Consider the following 20,762-nt stretch of genomic DNA (forward strand, 5'->3'; position numbering starts at 1 on the left):
GAAGACTTTGTAACTTAAGTGTGCCCATGTCTTATGGACAAGTTTATTTCTACTTAACATATATTTTCATAACAAGCTGAACTTGGTTTGTGTGAAGTAGCCTCTAAACTGTTTATTTATCTAAGGGTTCTCCATCCTTCAAGATGAACCCAAATTGTTTGTGGGGCAAAGCAAGGAAATCCAGGGCTTATTCATGAGGCGGAAGGGCAGGTTCAGTGAAGGAGTGAGGGCAGCCAGAAGAACAGGGTTCAGCCATCTGCACTTATGGGGAATCATCACGTCAACAACAGGGCAGGGCCAGGATAGTCTTGCTCTGGAAAATGCCTCCAAGCAGCAGCTGTTGGTGGGAAGACTGCTTTGCTTATTGCTTAATCTGTCACTGTTGAGCTGCCTGCCTCAGGGAGGCTCAATTTAAGATAGATTGAAAGGTAGTGTCTGAATAAACGGAATAAACACAGATGGTTTTCCACAGCCAAAATTGATTTTTTTTTTTTTTCCTCACCAAAGGCATTAGCTCTAAACGTGATTATCTTTGGAGGCCAGGAGTGAAATGTCTTAGCTCCGGCCGCTGCCACACTCAGCCCTAACAGATAGGTGATACCACGTGGGGGCTTGGGTCTCCCTCACCGTGATTTTAGGTTCCGGAGGTGAAATAAAAATGTGACTTCCCGGGGCTTCCCTGGTGGCGCAGCGGTTGAGAGCCCGCCTGCCGATGCAGGGGACACGGGTTCGTGCCCCGGTCTGGGAAGATCCCACATGACGCATAGCAGCTGGGCCTGTGAGCCATGGCCGCTGGGCCTGTGCGTCCGGAGCCTGTGCTCCGCGACGGGAGAGGCCACATATATATATATGGCTAGAGACAGAGTTGGGATGTCAAGCTAAAAATCTTGGTTCTTTCAGCTATACTACCTGTCTTCTTTTCAAACAGTCCCATGTAATTATGGAGCACCAGGAAAGCAGGTGTGTACGGTATGTAAGTGCATGTAGCAAACAGAAGTGTAGAGGTTCACTCCAGCTAATACAATTATAAATACAGATCTTTACAACAGTCTTGGTCCCAACTGCTAAAGCTCTGCAGACAGTGAGCACTTCCTTGTACCAAGACATAAAAATCTTATGAAAATCTCATGTGGAAAAGAGAGCTGACTGTTCTATCTCACGTGGATAGAGAAAACCGGAACTAAAACTGTCTTAGTGTGTGTGGGCTACACATGAGGGCACATTTGCAGAATTTGGATTTATCTGAAAGTGGGGTAACATATTTGCAATCTGTCAGAATTGGCCTGTCCTCGAGTCAAGAAAAACTTGATTCAGGGTATCTAAAGAAAGAGAGTCAAATCCTTTTACTCACTTAGAAAACAAAAAAGATTTCAGTCCAGTATTTTTCTGCACATGGGCTGTTTCATAAATACTCTTCATAAGTAGAAACTTAATGTATCTGTAGCTGTCTTTCAATCAGTTCTTAAAGCTGAGACCTCCCCCCGCAACTTTCTTACACATACTGAGACAGAAACACATATTACTGACATTGAATTCATTTCCTGCCACGGACTTTAGGTAAAGCAGACATTAAATGTAAACATGTTTCTATTTCCACTCAAATATGATCCCTTTCTTCTCATGTGAAACTACTTCTTCAGTGTAGCAGCCAAGGACAGCCAAATAGAAGTAAATACATTTGTCTGAAAACCTATATGCCTAAAACAAATACTATACTTTATGAACTTTTATAAATGTTTGATGAATGGATAGTATGATCAATTTTCCCCGCGAAGGATTTCTCTGATACGGTGGAACCGCACCATGGATGACTGCAATTGGGCAACAGCAAAAAGGACCTGCGTTGAGTTAGAATCCGGAGTGTGAGCTATCACTCCCCAGCCACACCTGGACCTCAATATATGTGTCAGTGTGTTTGGTTGTGTTTTTGCCTTAAAATGATGGGAATTTTTCTCCTATGCCCTCAGCAATGTCTTTTAAAAACAATCGACACTCAGGGATTTGTTTTAAATTGGCTTCCGGTGTTATCAGTTTGGGGACTGTCCCTTATACATATGGGACTCGCCTAGAGTTGACTTTTCATGTTACAAGTGCAAAAAAAAGTTCCTTGGTTTGTGGTTTAAGTGTTCCTGAAAAACAACTCAAATCGTATTCGTAAAGCACTAACTTCTGCTTAAAGAAATGACAAGGTGAAGCCTTTCACAAAGTGGACATTCAGTGTACAATTTCTCTGCTATATAAATCTGGTTGTCCATATAGTTTCTATGACTTAGTTGAGCACATCTGTATGTCAGGGTTTAATGCTTAAAATAATGATTTCCTATTTGTTCCCTTTTCTGAAAAAGGGCAAGTTTGCTCTGCGTCAGAAGCAGCATTCACAAGTTGAAATGGAAAACACAGGCCTTGATGGGCCTTTCAAACATAATGGTGACCCATTTGGGCCTCCCCCGAACCCGCCCACATCACTCATGAGCCTGCCAAAGGGTCTTCGGAGGGTACAGGGACAACAGAGGCGAGGGTTCCTTACCAGCCATAAGGCAAAACCAGGAGTCCCTAGGGGGCAGGGTCAAGGGTCAGTCTAGACGTACCCCTCGTGACAGATGTTCCCGCTGAGGAGGCTGAAGGCGGCCGCGGAGGGTGCGGTGCTCTTGAAGGAGGTCATGCAGGTGCTGCTTCTGCCGGTGCTGTGAGACCGGGTCATCAGGCTGGGCCGGCAACACAGGAGCTGGGTGTTGAACTGTTTCCTGAAGCTCTTGCTCAGCAGGTAGAGGGCAAAGGGGTTCACGCAGGAGTTGGTGAAGGCCAGGAGGCGGGCGCAGATGCTGGTGACGAAGTGGAGCATGGAGGTGTCCACCTCGGAGTAGTGGTAGGAGCGGTACAGGTAGATGGCGTGGTTGGGTAGCCAGCAGAAAGCAAAGAGGCCCACAAACACCAGCACTGTCTTGGCCAGGCGCTTCCGGGATTCGATCTGAGGAGAGTGTGACACAGAGACAAAGATGCGGGCGGAGCAAAAGATGGGGAAAATGAATTAGGGAAATGGACGGGCTCGCAAAGCCACAGAAAACAAGTTCAATAGTTCCAATGTGCCTCTGAGAGCAGCTCTTTAAACAAAGTTGATTACATGCTTGAGTGGACTGCACAGTGAAATTCTAGGAAGTGCCCTCTTTGTCCTCAGGAGGGCATTCGTGCAGTTATCGGCCATACGACTTCATGTCTTTCTTGGCTCCACAGTGAATAATTTCTTCTTCCCTCTGATGCTTAAAAAATCAGCCAGCTTTGTTCTTCCTCATTCGCCAAACCAAGATAACTGCCTATTATTATTTTTTTTACTCTCAGGTTTTTTCTGGCCTATATAACACAGGACGGGTCTCAGACAAAAGCGGGCTGAGCATCTCCTTTTCTTGCCAGCTCCATCCAGAATCTGGGGTACAATGGATGTTCACCATTGAGAGGTCTTTCAAAGGGAGACAGTTTCACTGAGAACTGCCATTTTCCCCCCCATAATTGATGAGGGCAAAAAAGAATTTTAGAGGCTGAAGCCTCCAACTGAGTCAGCTACCCGTTTTAAATACAGGGAGAGTCTTTCTGCTTTTCCATCATAAATACCACACGATCTACATTTGGACTAGAAGACAAAAACTGATGAAGACGACAAAGCCAGAGCCCCTGGTTTCTAGCATTTATACCACAGGATGAAATTATGGGGGTGACAGGGGGATTGGGGAAGGGAGCCTAACGCATAAGGAGGGCATCCTGCACTCTGGGCCATCTGGGGGTACATGTGTCTCTCTTGTAATCCTCCAACAGCCTTACAATATATGGGTTATTACCCTCATCATGGATAAAAAACTGACTCTCAGAGAGGGTAAGTAAGTCAGGAAGCCTGGATTTGAACTCAGATCAATGTGAGCCCATCTTAATCAAACTGCTTTTCCTTCAACCAGCCTCGTTTTCCTGCCCTTTGTGCTTGATCACCTGTGGTAACCGTCTTCCTACCCAAACAATGTGATTGGAGCTTAAAGAAGTCACATCCCTATGAGCCTCAACATTTTATTTTTTAAAAAACAACAACACATTTTTCAGATTTTTCTCAAAAAGAAACCCATACTCCAAAGCTTTCCGGTTCTCAACACCTCGCTAGCCTAGCTAGGTCTCTTTAATAAGAGGACACGATTCTTCAAGAACACCTGCATGCCTAGTCTTCTGAAGCTAGGAGCTCCTGTTTACCATCTGGCCACAGATCACTCAGCTCTTCTACTGCAGAATCAGGCAACATGACCACCCAAATACTGAACTTGTCAGTGGAGTCCTAAAGAAACGCAAGGAATCAAATCCCCAAGGAGGAGATGAATCACTCCTAAGCACCCACCTGCTTCTTGACGTGTATATTGCCTTCCACGGGTAGATTGTAAGCACTCTGGATCAGGTTTTTGGCAATGAAGTAGTAGTAAACAGAGATGATCAACAGCGGAATGATGTAGAAGACCAGGAAGGAAGCCATGGAGTGGATTTTGGGGTGCAGCTCATTAGAGTGTGGGTACGGGGCACAGCTAATGAAGGTCTGGTTGGTGCTTTGCTCGTGGAAGGGATGTAGGTCAGAAAACACAGCCTCTGGGACGGCCAGAGACATGGAGATGGCCCAGATCAGTGCGGCTTTGAGGCAGGTCTTCATCAGGGCATGAGAGGCCTGGATGTCCATTGGCCGGACGACGGCTTTGTACCTGGAGCAGGGGAGAGGGAAGTTATCTAATACTATTATGTGTGCATGGGCCGGGACTAGGGTGAGGCCAGTGAGGCCCTGAGGTGCAATACTTAAGGAGGTGTTGACTGTCAGGTTCATGCAAGTGCCGACTCTGAACTCACAGTGAGCGCCTCCTAAAATGTTGCCCCCCAAGTACCTGGCTCACCTCACCCGAGTCCTGGCCCTGAAGGATGCTGCTCCCTTCCCCTTGCAGTAATATTCTGCGCACATTCTTTCTGGATTTTAAGAGTACTTCTCAGAAAAGCTGAAGCTCCATTTATTTTTCTTCTTAAATCACAGAAGTGAATAACAAAGCATGTTTAACAAAGGACGCTGGAACAAGAAGGTTGGCTTTTTTTTTTTTTTTTTTTTTTTTGGCAAAGCCTTCATTTTGAATATTCAAATGCAGTTTAGGAAACCTTTAGTCACTGAGTATTTACATACGCCTCTTTTCTTTTTCAAAGGTTACAGAACAAATAGTCCCTGAAAAAGTCATACACAGAAGCATCCCAGTAATTATCAGATTAATCTTTCCCCCGCCCTCCTACTCTCTTTTTCAGCCTCATCTTCTCTTGCAGTATTTAGGTCCTTCCTGGTTTCTGTGCTGCATGTGCCCTTGTCGTGGGTCGAGTGCTCTGGGAATGAGACATTGAGATGAAGTCAGGAGGACACAGAGGTTGTTGTTGATGAACACCTGTGGGGAAAGGGAAGGGGGCAAGACTGGGCAGAGGGGGCTGTCAGACCCTGATGCAGATCTGACAAGGTCTACACCAGCCAAGGTGACCAACCATCCTAGTTTGCCTGGGCATTTCCCAGTTTTAGCACTGAAAGTCCTATGCCCTGGGAAACTTCTCAGTCCCAGTGACCATGACAGCTGGTCGCCCTACACCAGCCCAATGGGAAGCTCAGGAGCAAAGATTGCCCAATGAAGGGGTCCTGTCTTGGTGGAAATGGCCAAGCCCTTGTATCACCACCTGGCTTGGTCACTGGCTGGGGCCACCCAAAAGGAAGGTGACCTCAGTTGCTACCTGGTTCTGTCACTAGGCAGGAACTGCCCAAGAAGAGCATGACCATAGCTTGAAAGGTAAAGTGGACCCAGAAGGAGCTGAGAGCTGGACGGCGAGTCTTCTCTTCAAGGGAGGTCACAGCAGAGCATCTCCATGCCTGCTACAACTCCCCATACAATGCCTAGCACGGTGGGCCACACACCTATTTTGGGTCCACCTGTTGAGAACCCACTAGAGGATGAGCCTTTGGTGGGCAAAGACTGGGTCTTTTTTCTATCTTGGTATCTGGCAGCACTGCGATTTGCACACACCGCACAAACATTTGTTCTGCTGCACGTGAGCTGCTATAGTGTAGAAGGTGATATGAGTTGGGACCGCCTAAATGTGAGGGTGTTCATTGTTGAAAACGCCATGCTGACACTGGGTTCGGCCTCTGATACTCTTTTATGTTGTGGACTTCAGTGAGAGAGGAACAGTTATTTCCACTTATTTCCATGTTGATAAACCTCCATTGAGTTACCACTCTTGGCTGCATTCTGACTCCTCACTCACTTTCTGCGTCCTTCCAGGGAAGGGGGAGTGAGTTTTGAGTGGTGAGTTTGGGAAAAAGAACCCGGCATGTGCATTGGGCTTATCTAAGTGTCCCTGACAAGGGGAGTGGCATATCTAATATAGGAGATCAGAGTGTCTGCAAGTTCATTATTGCTGGGCACCTAGGTCACATTCTCCAAACAGCTTTATGAGATATAGACTGAATTATTTTTATAGTCATCTGTCTTATTTCTATATCTAGTTCTCTGTTCCCACTTCAGGTAGGGGAGAAAAGGTGACTATTTATCAGATATCCCCAACACTCCGGAACAACGCTGTAGTCCTGCTTCTGTGTACCTGAGTTTGCTTTTCCGTCCGTAATTTGTATTAGTGCATTTAAAACAGTTACAGGGACTTCCCTGGCGGTCCAGTGATTAAGACTCCGTGCTTCCAATGCAGGGGAGGGGGGCGGGTTCGATCCCTGGTCCGGGAACTAAGATCCCACATGCCACACGGCACGGCGAAAAAAACAAAACCAAACAAAAAACAAACGAGAAAGAACATTTATTAAAAAAAAAAAATTTCAAAGGAGGTTCTACTGTCCTGTGGTGCTTTCTCTAGTCACTAGTCATTTCAAACATTTTAATTCCTAGTTTAGAATGTAGGCAAGGAATTGATATTTTTAATGAAAGATATGTGAATATCCTCAGCCAAGGATGTATATGACTAAAGATATCTCTGATAAATCAGTTAGAGATAAACTGGTAGTTATGACTTCCATTTGCATTTTCTGGCAGATAGCAGTCACAAGTACCATTAACTCTCCAAGGGAAGGTGATTCCCTCGGGCATGAAGCAGGAACCAGAGCGAATGGCTTACCTCCTTCTCTCTTGGGAGTCTTGTATTCCTCAGTGCAAAATGCCATGGGAACTATTGAGCCACTATTTCAAATTCACAACTTTTAAAACATAAAAGATAGTATAAAATATTTCTTTTATAGTTTTGCCAGAGAAATATTTTGAATCTAAATCTAAATAAGCCTCTAGATCTATGTATCAGTTTTCAAGAAATGTGGGGATAGAAGAACCTGCTAGATGATGCAGTCAGTCAAATCCTGAACTGGAAAATTCTACAGGAATAATGACCCCATTTTTTCAACAAATATATGGCATAAAAGAGCAAGAGAAAATGGTTTATAGACTGACTGATATCAGTGCAATATGTAGACTCCTTTTGGATTTTGATCCAAACCAAACAACCATAAAAAGATATTTTTGAGACTATTGAAGAAAATCAAATATAGATTTAGTACTGGTGATATCAAGGAATTATTTTTAATGTATTAGGTATAATAGTGGTGTTGTGGTTCTGTGCTTTTTAAAAAACTTTATTTATTAAAAACACACCCTAGGACTTCCCTGGTGGCACAGTGGTTAAGAATCTGTCTGCCAACTCAGGGGACACGGGTTTGAGCTCTGGTCTGGGAAGATCCCACGTGCTGCGGAGCAACTAAGCCCGTGTGCCACAACTACTGAGCCTGCGCTCTAGAGCCCGTGTGGCGCAACAAGAGAAGCCACCACAATGAGAAGCCCGCGCACCACAACAAAGACCCAACGCAGCCAAAAAAAATCCCCAAAACAAAAACACACCCTAAAATATTTATCAGTGAAATAATATAATGTCTAGGGTTTGCTTTAAAATATTCAGATATATTCATATATCACTTGTACAATTAAAAAATAAGTAAAAATGCATTGCCAACAGTTTTCTATTATGGAATATTCATAAAATATCAAAGAAATTACAGAAATCCCATTTACTAAGCTCTTGCCTTGTGCCAAGCAGAGAACAGCATTGACACGATCTCATTTATGTTCCAGACAACTCCAGCAGGTAGGTGCCATTATCCCCACTCTACAGGCAACAAATTGAAGCTCAGGTGGTTTCAGAGGTGGTGAAGTCAGTATTCAATTTAGGACCAGCTCTTTTCAGGACAGGACACAGCTCTTTCAGAAGAAAGCTTTGGGCAAATCCTTCCTAGAGATAGAAAACTAGACCAGCCATTTCCCAAATGTGTACGGAACATACCAACCATTCCCTGGAAGTCTAAGGGTTCTATAGAGCTTGGAACATAGCAGTCTATATCTTCTGGTTTGGGCTGCTCTGCCTGGAGCTCCCAATGAAGGGAGACCCCACTGGGCGGTTCTCGTTTAAGAGTGATGACTGGTTGGACTAGGATGCATACTCAATCATCGAAACCAGCCAATAAACTGCCTGGCCAACTACCAAAGAGTCTCTCTTTCTCTTAAGCATTTAAACTGAAAAATTGAGAGGATGTAGTTAGTCAATCATAGATGATGGAAATAAAATATTATGATGTCGAGGAAGGGATCAGTGCAAGATGAATAAGCAAAGTAGGTAGAGTGAGACAAAGAGAATGAGGCAGATATAAAAGCAGATGAAGCTGAGATGATGTGGCTCTAAGTCATACAGAGGGTCCTTGGTTCCTGGTCCACAAACTACTTTTGAATGTCCAAGAGGTGTTCTGTTATAATCTTACAATTCTCCCGTTCCCTTTTCACTTGAGTTAGTTTAAGTGGCAACCATTCTTTGTCAACAAAAGAGCCTTATTTAGAACAATTAGACATGGAGGTCATTTAAAGCCATCATCAGATTTTATTTCCAGGATCATTTCGCATAGATTATCCCCCACTTGCGGTCCTTTGAAAGAAAGAGCTGTCAACTTTCGATCGTACTCAAGAGAGAGACTAGTCTATGTCCTATTCTTAAATTCACCATCACTTTCTTGCCTCTGCCCTTTCTTCATGCCTGATTCCAGAGCCTCCATTCATCTGAAGACTGTCCTTCCAAATTCCAGCTTATGACTATCATCTTGAAGCTTTTGCTGATCAATCTAGGCCTCCATAATTCCCGTTCCTTCTCCCAACCTGTCTAATTTTATTCTTCTCGTGTTACGCTTACTCTGCACTACCTGGAATTGCTTGCTAGCTTTCCATGGGCATGTCTTTTCTACCTGACTTTCTCATAAGTTCCTGAGGTCAGAAGCTTATATCTTCTCCTCTTCTTTCTGTATCACTGAAAATGCTTCAGGTCCCCTGTTCCGCTTACCACTTATTTCAAAGTAGAGGCTCAGCAAATACTTGCTAATCAATTAAGATTAATAATATGTGACTTGCAGATGTATCTTTTATTTTCAACTTCTCATAAACAAGCGACAGCAGATTCACTTTTGCACACCTAGTAAGAGTCATTCTTCCACAGAATGACCAATTCATTCCTCTGACAATATGGGGCCAAAGACAATTGCTTCCCACTTCTGAAAACATCCATGCCTCATTTTTCTTAATGCGAACACCGGAAAGGTCAAAAACATCCTCTGTGCAAGATTAACGTGTCAAAAAGCTTCTTGGCAAGTATAAGTAGCTGGCTTCCACACCCAGGGTTGGAAACCTTTGCCCACAGAAAGGTATGTCTTTTATTCAAACATGGGCAGTTTGTTTAGTTTTAAGGATCCAGCATTTCAGCCCTTATTTGTTGGTAATTACCTACCGAAGCCTGTAGGAATTGTTGAACAACAATATTTTAAAACCTCCATTCCAATCCTAATGCACGCTACCTGGAGAGGACTGAGGTGAAGAGAAAACGAAATGAACTAAATGTTCTCTAGGGTAATTGACACACTGTCGGCATTTCAATTAGAATCCTAATACCTAATAAGATTTGACAAGACTATTAAACATTGACTTTATTTTCTCCTGAGAATAACACCACGAACTCTACTGAAGAAATGTGAGGCAATTATTAGCTGGTTTGTAAAATGACTATAGTCCAGAGCAATGGAGTCTTATCTCCTTTGAGCTATTACACTGCAAATGGAGAGTTTGCTGGTCCTTGGTACCCATCCAACTGTTATCTTTCGTTATGTAACAGATTACAGTCATCCTTTTCTGTTCTTCTCTCTGGGCCAAATAACTCCAATGCTCTTTTTCACTCCTTCTTAATATACTCCAGTTTCCTCGGGGCTCTAATGTGAATTTGGGAGCAGAGAGACCTAGTTCCTAATGGTGATTCTACCCACTAGCTTTATGATCTTGGACAAATCACAGACTCCTTGAACCTCAGTATTCTCATCCCTGAACAGGACATAATTCCTGCAGCCTTCAGTGTAATAACTGATTCAAGCAAAAATAGTAAAACCACTGAGGGAGAGGTTTTGGGGGAATAAGATATACACATAGTCTCAAAGAGTTTCCCCACAGATTACTATTTAATTACAAAGGGAAAATGCACCTTTATGTTGGGGAGGTCCAGAGGTCACCCCTCTAATCAAGTGGTCAAACCCAGGGCGAACTTCTCCATTAGGCAGGCATGGGTCTGGGGCCCATGATACATTTAGAGGCTCGGGAAAATGTTTTAATTTCTTTTAAAATCAGGAAAAAAATGAACATAATCCACCTTGGATTATATTTATCTTTGTGCCAATACAACTATAAAATATAATTTTTTTTTTTTTTTTTTTTTTTTTTTGTGGTATGCGGGCCTCTCACTGTTGTGGCCTCTCCCGTTGCGGAGCACAGGCTCCGGACGCGCAGGCCTAGCGGCCATGGCTCACGGGCTTAGTTGCTCCGCGGCATGTGGGATCTTCCCGGACCAGGGCACGAACCCGTGTCTCCTGCATCGGCAGGCGGATTCTCAACCACTGCGCCACCAGGGAAGCCCGAAAATATAATTTTTTATATGTTTTATGGGGAAAAGATCCCATGAAGGTAAAAGTGCAAAGGGCCCAGGAAATTCATAATGTGGCCCTGATCAAACTTAGCATCACTGATAGCAGGACAGTCTGCGATTCTGTGCCTCCTATGCAACGCAATGGGAAGGACATAACATTGCCTACGCAGTGTTCTTGTCTCCGATTTTTTTTTTTTTTTTTTTTTGTGGTACGCGGGCCTCTCACTGCTGTGGCCTCTCCCGTTGCGGAGACAGGCTCTGGACGCGCCGGCTCAGCTGCCATGGCTCACGGGCCCAGCTGCTCCGCGGCACGTGGGATCTTCCCGGACCGGGGCACGAACCCGCGTCCCCTGCATCGGCAGGCAGACTCTCAACCAGTGCGCCACCAGGGAAGCCCTCGTCTCCAATTTTTAACCCTAATCTACTATGAAGAAACAATCAGACAAATCCACTTCTGGCACATTCTACAAGATTACTGGCTTAGATTCATCAAAACAGTCAACATCATTGTTTTAGAAGAAGGTAGGGGAGCTGCTATTCTACCTTAAAGGAGATTAAAGAGATATAACAAGTAATCTTTTTCACAATATGTCATATGTCAAATTATTACGTTATACACGTTAAACTTACACAATTGTTATGTGTCAATTATATCATAATAAAACCGGAAAAAAAGAGATATAATAACCAAATGCAATGCATATGCCTTGATTTGGTCCTGGATTTAGGGGGCATAAAAAGCTATAAAAGACATTTTGGGGACAATGGAGGAAATTTGATCATGGATTACATATTACTTGGTATTAAGGAATTATTGTTAATTTCATTGGGTACGATAACAGCATTGGGGTTATGTAGAAGAGTGTCCTTGTTCTTAGGAAATATACAAACATACTTAGAAAGGTCAGGATGTTTGTACCTTACTTTCCAGAGTTCAGCAAAATAAAACAAACAAATATATATACTAGAGAGACATATAATTATTATATACTTTACATATATATATGCTACAAAGAGAGCAAGAACAAAATCTAGGAAATGTTCATAGTGGAATGTGGGTGGGTATTATACAAGAGTTCATAAACAGGGTGGGGAGAAAACTTACTCTAAAATATAGAATTTTTAAAAGATGAGCAAGTAGTAAAATAATAATCTTAAAATAATGTGGTATATATTTTATTAACAGTAAATGCTGTTGTCATCGGAAACACTTTATTATAATTATAATTTCAATGGGATTGAATGAGTCATATCTGATTAGCGCCTCTACCAGGAATGAGGGAAGTGTCTTCTCTGTTATGTTCATATCGTTCCCTTGGAGTTGCAATTTTAGTATCGTCTACAATCTGTGGGGTTTTGTTTTGCTCTGTTTTGTTTTGGCAGGAATGTTTTTAAGCTAATGTTCATTTAGGGAGGTTAATTAAAACTAGATCATGCACAAGCAGATGTCAGTCTAGAATGCCTCTCCATTAGCTGAAAGTGCAGGGAAGAGTAAGGTCATTGTTGAGACTTGTACATGGTGGGAACCCCACTCCTGCTGCCTGAGCTGCACATGACAAGGGATCCTCTGATGTGGACTCAGTGACAGGGTGAGCCTCAATTTGGATACTACACAGTATTAACTTTTAATTCATCCTTATTCTTAAATAAAAATCAAAATAAGTAGAAGTGAACCCCACTTTGGGGTCCATTGTCCCAGAACACACTTTCCAGAAAATTTAGCTAAGGTTTCAGGGGGCTTTCTAAGGGTCTGCAGTGAAGACCTTCTTGTCTCCGGAAGAGGAGAGCTTAAAACTCAGACCAAGACAGAGGATCAAGATCCACGTTACAAAGTGTACTCATAATTTTTCTTTTTCTTATTTTCTTCAGAGAGATCCAGATACAGATCGTGGATCCACGCAGGACCACGTCTGAGTAAAATCCTGAAGTTACATCTTTGTGAATCAAAATTTCCTCTCCACTGTGTTCTCCCCCTGTAGGAGCCCACTGTCTCCCTGCTTTGAGGAAGGGAGTGTGTATCAGTCATTTGCTCTTTAGTATGGATTCAAGTCAATGAGATCACCTTCCTGTATGTAGAGTTCTACCTCTGATTATATAAGGAAGGCTCTGTTTCCCAATCAAGGTATTTTTGTTTATTCCTCCATCCAGTAGATAGAAGAGACATTTGGGGTGCAATGGATGCAGGCAGTTAGACTTCTAAATATTTACTTTCTTCAAAGGCTTACTCTGTAACTATCATGTGGGGATTTCTTTCTTGTAACAGATTGCCGAGGAACAAGACCATTCTGTACCTGGGTTTCAATTAGATTTATTCTGTTAAAAACAACAACAATAATAATAGCTAAAACTTATTGGAGACTTCCTATGGATCAGGTAACTAAGCTATGAATTTTGTTTAAAATGTTGCTTTTTATCCTCACAACAGTTCTACGTGGCAGGTACTAGTATTATTGCTCTTCTACAGATGAGGGAAATGATGCAAAGTAAGTTTTCCACGGCCATCAGTGCTAAGCACTGGAAACAAGATTTGAGCCCATGCAGGCTGTCCCCTAAGCCTCTACCACCAGGCCCTACTGCTTCCTATAATGATGGTCCTGTGGTTGACCAGGCAACTTAGGCTTTCTAGTGTAGGGGAAGAAAAATGATTTTCCCTTTACCATTCTAGCCTCTTGACTAAGACCCCGTACAATAAAAGGCAGCTTAACAGGAGAAAAACAAACAGAAGTTTAATAACATGTATACCTCCTTGACAACATGGGAGAGACCCAGGAAAACTGAGTAACTCCCTGAAAAGGCCCGAGCCATCACCTTAAATACCATCTTCAGCTAAAGACAAAAGAAGTGGGTGGGGGGGCCAGTCCTAGGAGGTTACCAGGCAAAGAACAGTAAAGTATAAGCTCATTCTACAGATTTCAGTCCATGCCTTCTACATTGATAAGCTTCTAGAGATTTAGAGTCATCCTTTTTTTCCTGGTACCAAAAGGGAGACACCCTTACAAATGAAGATTTCCCTTATAAATGTAAATGTCTCCTATAACAGGGTAACTTCTACTCAGTTTTTAGAGCTTCTCCTATATGTGCTATTTTCTTTTTTAAAAAAATTTTTATTTATTTATTTTTGGCTGTGTTGGGTCTTCGTTGCTGTGCGCGGGCTTTTTCTAGTTGCGGTGAGCGGGGGCTACTCTTCGTTGTGGTGCGTGGGCTTCTCATTGCAGTGGCTTCTCTTATAGTGGAGCACGGGCTCTAGGCGCGCGGGCTTCAGTAGCTGTGGCACGTGGGCTCAGTAGTTGCGGCTCGTGGGCTCTAGAGCGCAGGCTCAGTAGTTGTGGCGCACGGGCTTAGTTGCTCCACAGCATGTGGGATCTTCCCGGACTGGGGCTTGAACCCATGTCCCCTGCATTGGCAGGCGGATTATCAACCACTGTGCCACCAGGGAAGTCCCTGTGCTATTTTCTTAAAAAAAAAAAAAAAAAGTCGAAAATTATCCTTATGCCAGTGAGGCACATTTTGGGGCAAATTCTGCTCCCCTTTACTGGTATTGGAACTAAGGAGGAAAACCAAAGAAAGGATCAGAGTGTCTCTTCCCTGCCTGCTGCAGCCATGGGGAAAGTAGTGTCTTTCTAGACAGACACAAAATTTTTATTCTTCCTCCTTGAGTCTGTTATACCTAATCTCCTGCATTTTCACCCCCATATATACACCCTGAAGTTCTCTGTGGCCTGAGGCCGAGAGTGAGGTCTGGACTCTTTCATATATTCAGAACCCTCAGGGCTTAAAGAGGCCAACTCAGTGAGACACTGGAGCAGAGGTAAAAAGGCATCAGGGGGCTTCCCTGGTGGCGCAGTGGTTGAGAGTCTGCCGATGCAGGGGACGCGGGTTCGTGCCCCGGTCCGGGAAGATCCCACATGCCGCGGAGCGGCTGGGCCCGTGAGCCGTGGCCACTGAGCCTGCGCATCCGGAGCCTGTGCTCTGCAACGGGAGAGGCCACAACAGCGAGAGGCCCGCGCACCGCAAAACACAAACAAACAAACAAACAAAAAACTATACAAAAGACATCAGGGAAGGACTAAAAACCAAAGGCTGGAAGGAGGCTAGAGAAAGAGCCACGGTCATGGGGAAGGTTTCAGAAGTGTAGGGCTCTGAGGGATGTAGAAGCTGAGGTATAAAATGGGAAGACAGACACAAGCAACTGTTGGACGTCTGATGGTGCTTTGGCAGAAAGAGTTGAGCAACTATTGACCCTTGGGCCCAAGATGGGTTTCAGCAGGATGATCTAATTCCAAAGCTCGGGGCTAATCCTGTAAGGGAGCCCATCAGTAGGGATATAAACAGGATGAAATATTACAGTTGCCAGAGGGTATGTTTAAAACAACAAAGGAAAGCAGTAACCCAGTTAAATTTCAGTAGGTGTGCAAATATCCTGGCACAAGTTGTTCGAAGGCTATTCCTCAAAAATGTTATGGAGAGAGGAATATATATTTATAATTTGTTAGACTTTTTCAGCAATTTATGAGCCCAAAAGTTTGAAGAATGTTTATAAATCCCATCTCAAATTATAGTTACACGGCCTGCATTTACTCTACTGTGTGGCATAGAAGATACACAGAGAATCGGGAAAAAATCACAAAGACAGAAAAAAAAATCACCCATGCTCTAGCGTGGAGGGTATAGTAGACTCTGGGTAATAAATTGTCTGTATAAATTGTCATTCACCCCCAAACAGACCCTGAGACAAGGATTTAGGTGCATGTAGTTTATTTGGGAGGGGCTCTCCAGAAGCACAGGGAGAGAGTGGGGAAGTGGCACAGGGAGGGTATGAAGGCAACATAGGGTACCACACAGGGCAACTGGAGCAAAGGCCAGCTGGGGATGCCCTGAGAGACTGTGGTGAGCACATTCCAGAACTTGCCACCAAGGGCCGAGGAGGCTGGGGTGTCTACCCACTGACTCCCGTCCCTCTTTGGTCGAGAATTGTCCTGCAGTATTAATTCAGGGCACTCCGGCCTGCCCTACACCTTCCCTTGGCCAGGATCACCCTTGGTCAGAGAAACACAGGAAGCCCAGGTCTGTAAGTGACCTCTGGGGTCCACCAGCCGCATCCAGTATGTCAGTTCTTCCCCTGGTCCAGTCAAGTTATCAAACATATACAGAAAATGAGACAATTTCAGTTTTTAAATATACTTCAAATTATTGGGGATAAAAATAGAATTTCTAAGTTTCTAAATTATCTCAGTAAGATACATTACCTTTTAAAAAAATTTCAAAATAAGAATCATTCAAGTTCAAAAATACCATCATGGCATATGAGTCATTGTGGCTAATTATAAAAATTTAAGAGCACTATATTTAAATAACATCTTGTGAGAGGTTTTATACGTGGAGATTTGGTGACCCAACTTTGTAGCTTATTAGGTCTCCTGGCCCAGAAGGCTGATCCTGCCAGCATCAGGGAGGTAAACGCTAGTGGTGAAGGAGCCCAAGACAAGGGGAGAGAGGGACTGGAGGGAGACTGGGTGTCCCGTGTTCTACTTCCACTTCCATAATTAGCTATTTCTGTATAAGCAGGCTGTCTCAGTTTTTCTTTTTTAATATTTATTTAACCAAAACTTATTAACGCTTATTGTGTGCCTGGTACAGCTCCCAGCACTTTTCAAGTGACTGTCCACTAGAACATCAATCAAGCGAGATTTCAACCACACCCTCTTAGCTCCCTTATGAACAGAAACAACAATGATGCTAATGGCACACTCACTTTTTTGACTGGGAATTCTAACATTTCATAAAGAAGTCAACACATTATTTTATTTCACCATTACAAAAATTACAACAGTCCTGTGAAATATGAAAAGTAAATACCCTTATCCCTTTTTACAGATCAGAAAACTGAGGCTTATAATTGGCCCAAAGTCACACAGTTGACAATTAGAAGAATCAGAGCTCAAACTCAGACATCTCTTCAACAAAATTCAATGCTTTTGAATTTATCCTTACTATGAATAGTGCTCTATTAAATGTGAACCTCCAAAACATAATAGAAGGAAGGAAGGAAGGAAGGAAGGAAGGAAGGAAGGGGGGAAGGAGGGAAGGAAAGAAGGAAGGAAGGAAGGAAGAGGGAGGGAGGGAGGGAAAAAAAGTTTGTAAGTCTGTCACCATGAAATTTGGGGGGTATCTTAAGAACCAATTGGAAAAGTTTGCTTTGATTCAGCAAAGACAATGTCAAGGAAGGTGGTCTAGAGGCAGTTAGTTCATTTGAACAACTTTTTTCAGTTAAAATTTTTAATATAAAAGTGCTAACAGCTCATTGTACAAATTTAGACAGAGAATTCTTAAAAAAAAAAAGAAGAAGAAAATCATCCATAAGTCTTACATGTGATGTTTAGATATATTTCTTTCCAACTTTCCTTTGTCTTTTGGACAGAATCCAGAGCAAACAATTTGATATCTTTTTTAGGGTCTATAGCCTAAGCATTTCTGTCTCAAGATGCCCATGACTCCTCTAGCCAGCAGGCGGCGCTCTGCAGATACCAGCTGGCCTCTCTGGGCACCATGTCCATTTAGCTCTGAGGAGCCCTGGTGGTCACTAGAGGACAACGCCCCTGCTTTCACAGATCCCTCCTAGGATTAGCTCCAGCTCAACACGTCCCGTCTAAATGAAGCGAAGCATCCCCACTCCTCAAAAACTAGCACTTTTAATAATCAAAAGCATATCTTCAGCACCTACTGTTGCACTGTCCTATACTAGGTACAGAAGAGGTCAAGAGAAGCATAAGACCTGGACACTCAGTGACATTTTCTCTTATTCCATCCTGGAAATTAAAAAGGCTCATGCACCCTGGGTCACAGGACTACGAGTTTCTTAAGGGTTGGGTCTATGTCTTGTTCATTTTATGCCTATTTTGCTTATTGAATAAATATATAATTAAAACTGAAAATCTAGAACTATGCGTCCAATCTGTCTGGCCTGTACTGTTTTACTTGCAGGTAAGGAAATGGGTTCACAATGCTCAACATAACCCACTCCTCCGCCGTCACGCTCCTAGCCAAATCCTCCTCTCAAGTCCACTTACCCCAGATCAGTCTGGACACCATCTTATTAGGCTTTTCCCAAGAGATCTCCTGTGACCCAAACACATCCTATTTCTCTAACCATTTCAAGCCCAGAAGAATCCCTGGGGTACTGAGGAAATGATTCTCCCTGAGCACAATTTCCCTTTTTAACAATTTTAAGGTGACTTGCTTACATGAGCGCATAATGAAAAGATGCTCCCTCCTATGGGAGCTGGAACCCAGCTAAGCCTGGATTTAAAACCCTCATTTGCTTTATTTAAACAACTTTTAGTGTCACAGAGGACCCAGGCATGCTGGAAAAGACACGTGGCTTAAAAACGTTGGCTTGACTCTCAATTTTTTGATGATCCAAAAGCTAATGTGCCTGATATGATGGTGCCTCATACCGTAAAGCATCACACAGCTGTATGATCTGTCTTTATGATCTTCCCTAGGAAGTCTGTCCTGGCTAAGTGGACAGGGGTCATGGATCCCCTTAGGTCCCACTCCATCTGAATAGGAAACTCTCTCTGCTAAATGACCACCTCAGCAAGTGTGTAAAGGCCTGTATATCAGGGACACCAACCTAAGGCCAGCTGGCCAAACCTGGCCTTCTGCCTGTTTTCATATGGCCCACAAGCTGAGTGGTTTTGACATTTTTTATGGTTGGGGAAAAAAATCAAAAGAAGAAGAATACTTCACGACATGTGAAAATTACACGAAATTCCCATTTCAGTGTCCATAAATAATGTTTTACTGAAATTCAGCCATGACCATTTGCTGACCTCACGTCTATGGCTGCTTTTGTGCTATAACGGCAGAGTTGAGTGCTTGCAACAGGGACCTCATGGCCCACAAAACCAAAAATATCCACTATACGGCCCTTTACAGAAAAAGTTCCCCGGTCCCTGGCCTATGTGCACTGAATGTGTGACCAGGGCTCACGTTTCTGTTGCTCTCTGCCTGTCCACACTGGAGCTGTTGGTTCCTTCTTTAGACAGAGGAAAGCCCGTCTTCCATTTCACACTGAACCGCCCACTAGGCTTATTAATTTGTGATAGTGAAGAGTACAGGCCACTAACCTGTGGCACTGGTCTTCCAGTATTAAACACTCATGGCTCAGGATGCTTAGTCAATTTATCAGCACATTTAAATACTAATTTAGTATCTCAGGCTCTCCTTGGCACTATGGATATAAAAGTCCCTGGCCACTAAGGATTTAAAATCTGGTCGAGGAACTGAGAAGCATCCAGGTAAAGCCCTTACAGAACAAGAGAATGATACTCACACATGTATATTCTCCTTCGTGGAACACTCAGAGCAGATGATGCTAGGTTGGTATATGCCCTACTCTCATCATGGTACAGACATATGAGAATATGTTGGATTATAAACGTGCTTTATATATAACTATGGAATATAAAACTTAGGCATACTCAAGTCCCATTTCCTTAACTTAAAGAAGAGGAAACTGGTGCCCACAGAGTTCCCACAGCCAGTTAGCTGAAAACCAAGACTAGGAGAACCTCCATCTCTGGATCCCCAAGTCACTTATATTTGTCTACAGCCCTTCGGATTTGCAGGCTTTTTAAAGCACAAGTGAAGAATGCTTAAAACTAAATATTGACTACATTTATCTTCATCTTGTAGTATATATATGTATTCCTGAAGCCATCATTTTAACCTTCAATTTCACCTCTGTTGACAATCTAGGAAAGAAAAGATGCCAAATTCTGATTTTTCTGCTCTTCTGTGATGCTTCCCATCATTTAAAGTGGAGAGGGAAAAGATAATAATGAAATTCTTTTTTTTTTTTTTTTTGCGGTATGCGGGCCTCTCACTGCTGTGGCCTCTCCCGTTGCGGAGCACAGGCTCCGGACGCGCAGGCCCAGCGGCCATGGCTCACGGGCTTAGTTGCTCCGCGGCATGTGGGATCTTCCCGGACCAGGGCACGAACCCGTGACCCCTGCATCGGCAGGCGGACCCTCAACCACTGCGCCACTAGGGAAGCCCTGAAATTCTTAACAATCTGTTTTGTCCACCATTTATGTTAAAATAAATAAGCATTTCCCATATGTTCTCATGGAGAAACTACTGTAATTTTGTTTTTACATAATTTTATATTGTCTTAAAATTATGTTTAAAGTATTTCTCATAACAGAGGCCTGACCCTGGTATGAAATTGCCTGACAATAAAAATAAGCACCACCAAAGAGAAAAAAGAAACCTTGAAAAGCTTAAAGTTGACCTGTAGTTATTCTATTTATATGTAGACAGCATAGAAATAAGTGAGTCACATGGACCTATTATCTATTGTCACAGTAAATTCTTCTCACACTAGAAATAAATTTCTTTATGTGCCGCATTTCACATTTTCCCCCTATTTCTTTCCTATGTAACCTTTAGCTATCACCACTGGCCAATTAGTCTGGGTACAATACAAAAAAAGAAAAAGTAATAAAGAACTGAAGTTTAAAGAAGTGTATCTTAGCAACATTTTGGCACTGTCCTTCCCACGAAATTTCAACTTTTATCAATCACTGCATAACTAAATGTCAGCTCTAGCTCCTGCTTATTGGGGCTGAGAGACCTGGCCTAGTTGAAAGATCCCAGAGGCTTTGATGTACCTATAATATTTGGTAGTGTCCGCTGCCGCAGGCCTCATCTGCGATTCCTGATTTACTCAC

General features: G+C 43.1%; 1 protein-coding gene across 1 annotated transcript in view; it reads right to left on the minus strand.

The window, feature by feature from the left end:
• Positions 1–2,295: 2,295 nt before the first annotated feature.
• Positions 2,296–20,762, minus strand: part of GRPR (gastrin releasing peptide receptor) — a 31,583-nt gene continuing 13,116 nt past the window's right edge. Inside the window, exons 2-3 of the mRNA XM_059050866.2 lie at positions 4,370–4,721; positions 2,296–2,968 (exon numbers count right to left, since the gene is read on the minus strand). Coding sequence (XP_058906849.1) covers positions 2,579–2,968; positions 4,370–4,721 — 742 coding nt within the window. The 3' untranslated portion in view covers positions 2,296–2,578. The remainder of the gene's footprint in view (positions 2,969–4,369; positions 4,722–20,762) is intronic.

This window comes from Kogia breviceps, chromosome X (genome assembly GCF_026419965.1).
Source record: "Kogia breviceps isolate mKogBre1 chromosome X, mKogBre1 haplotype 1, whole genome shotgun sequence".
Classification (NCBI taxonomy): Eukaryota; Metazoa; Chordata; class Mammalia; order Artiodactyla; family Physeteridae; genus Kogia; species Kogia breviceps.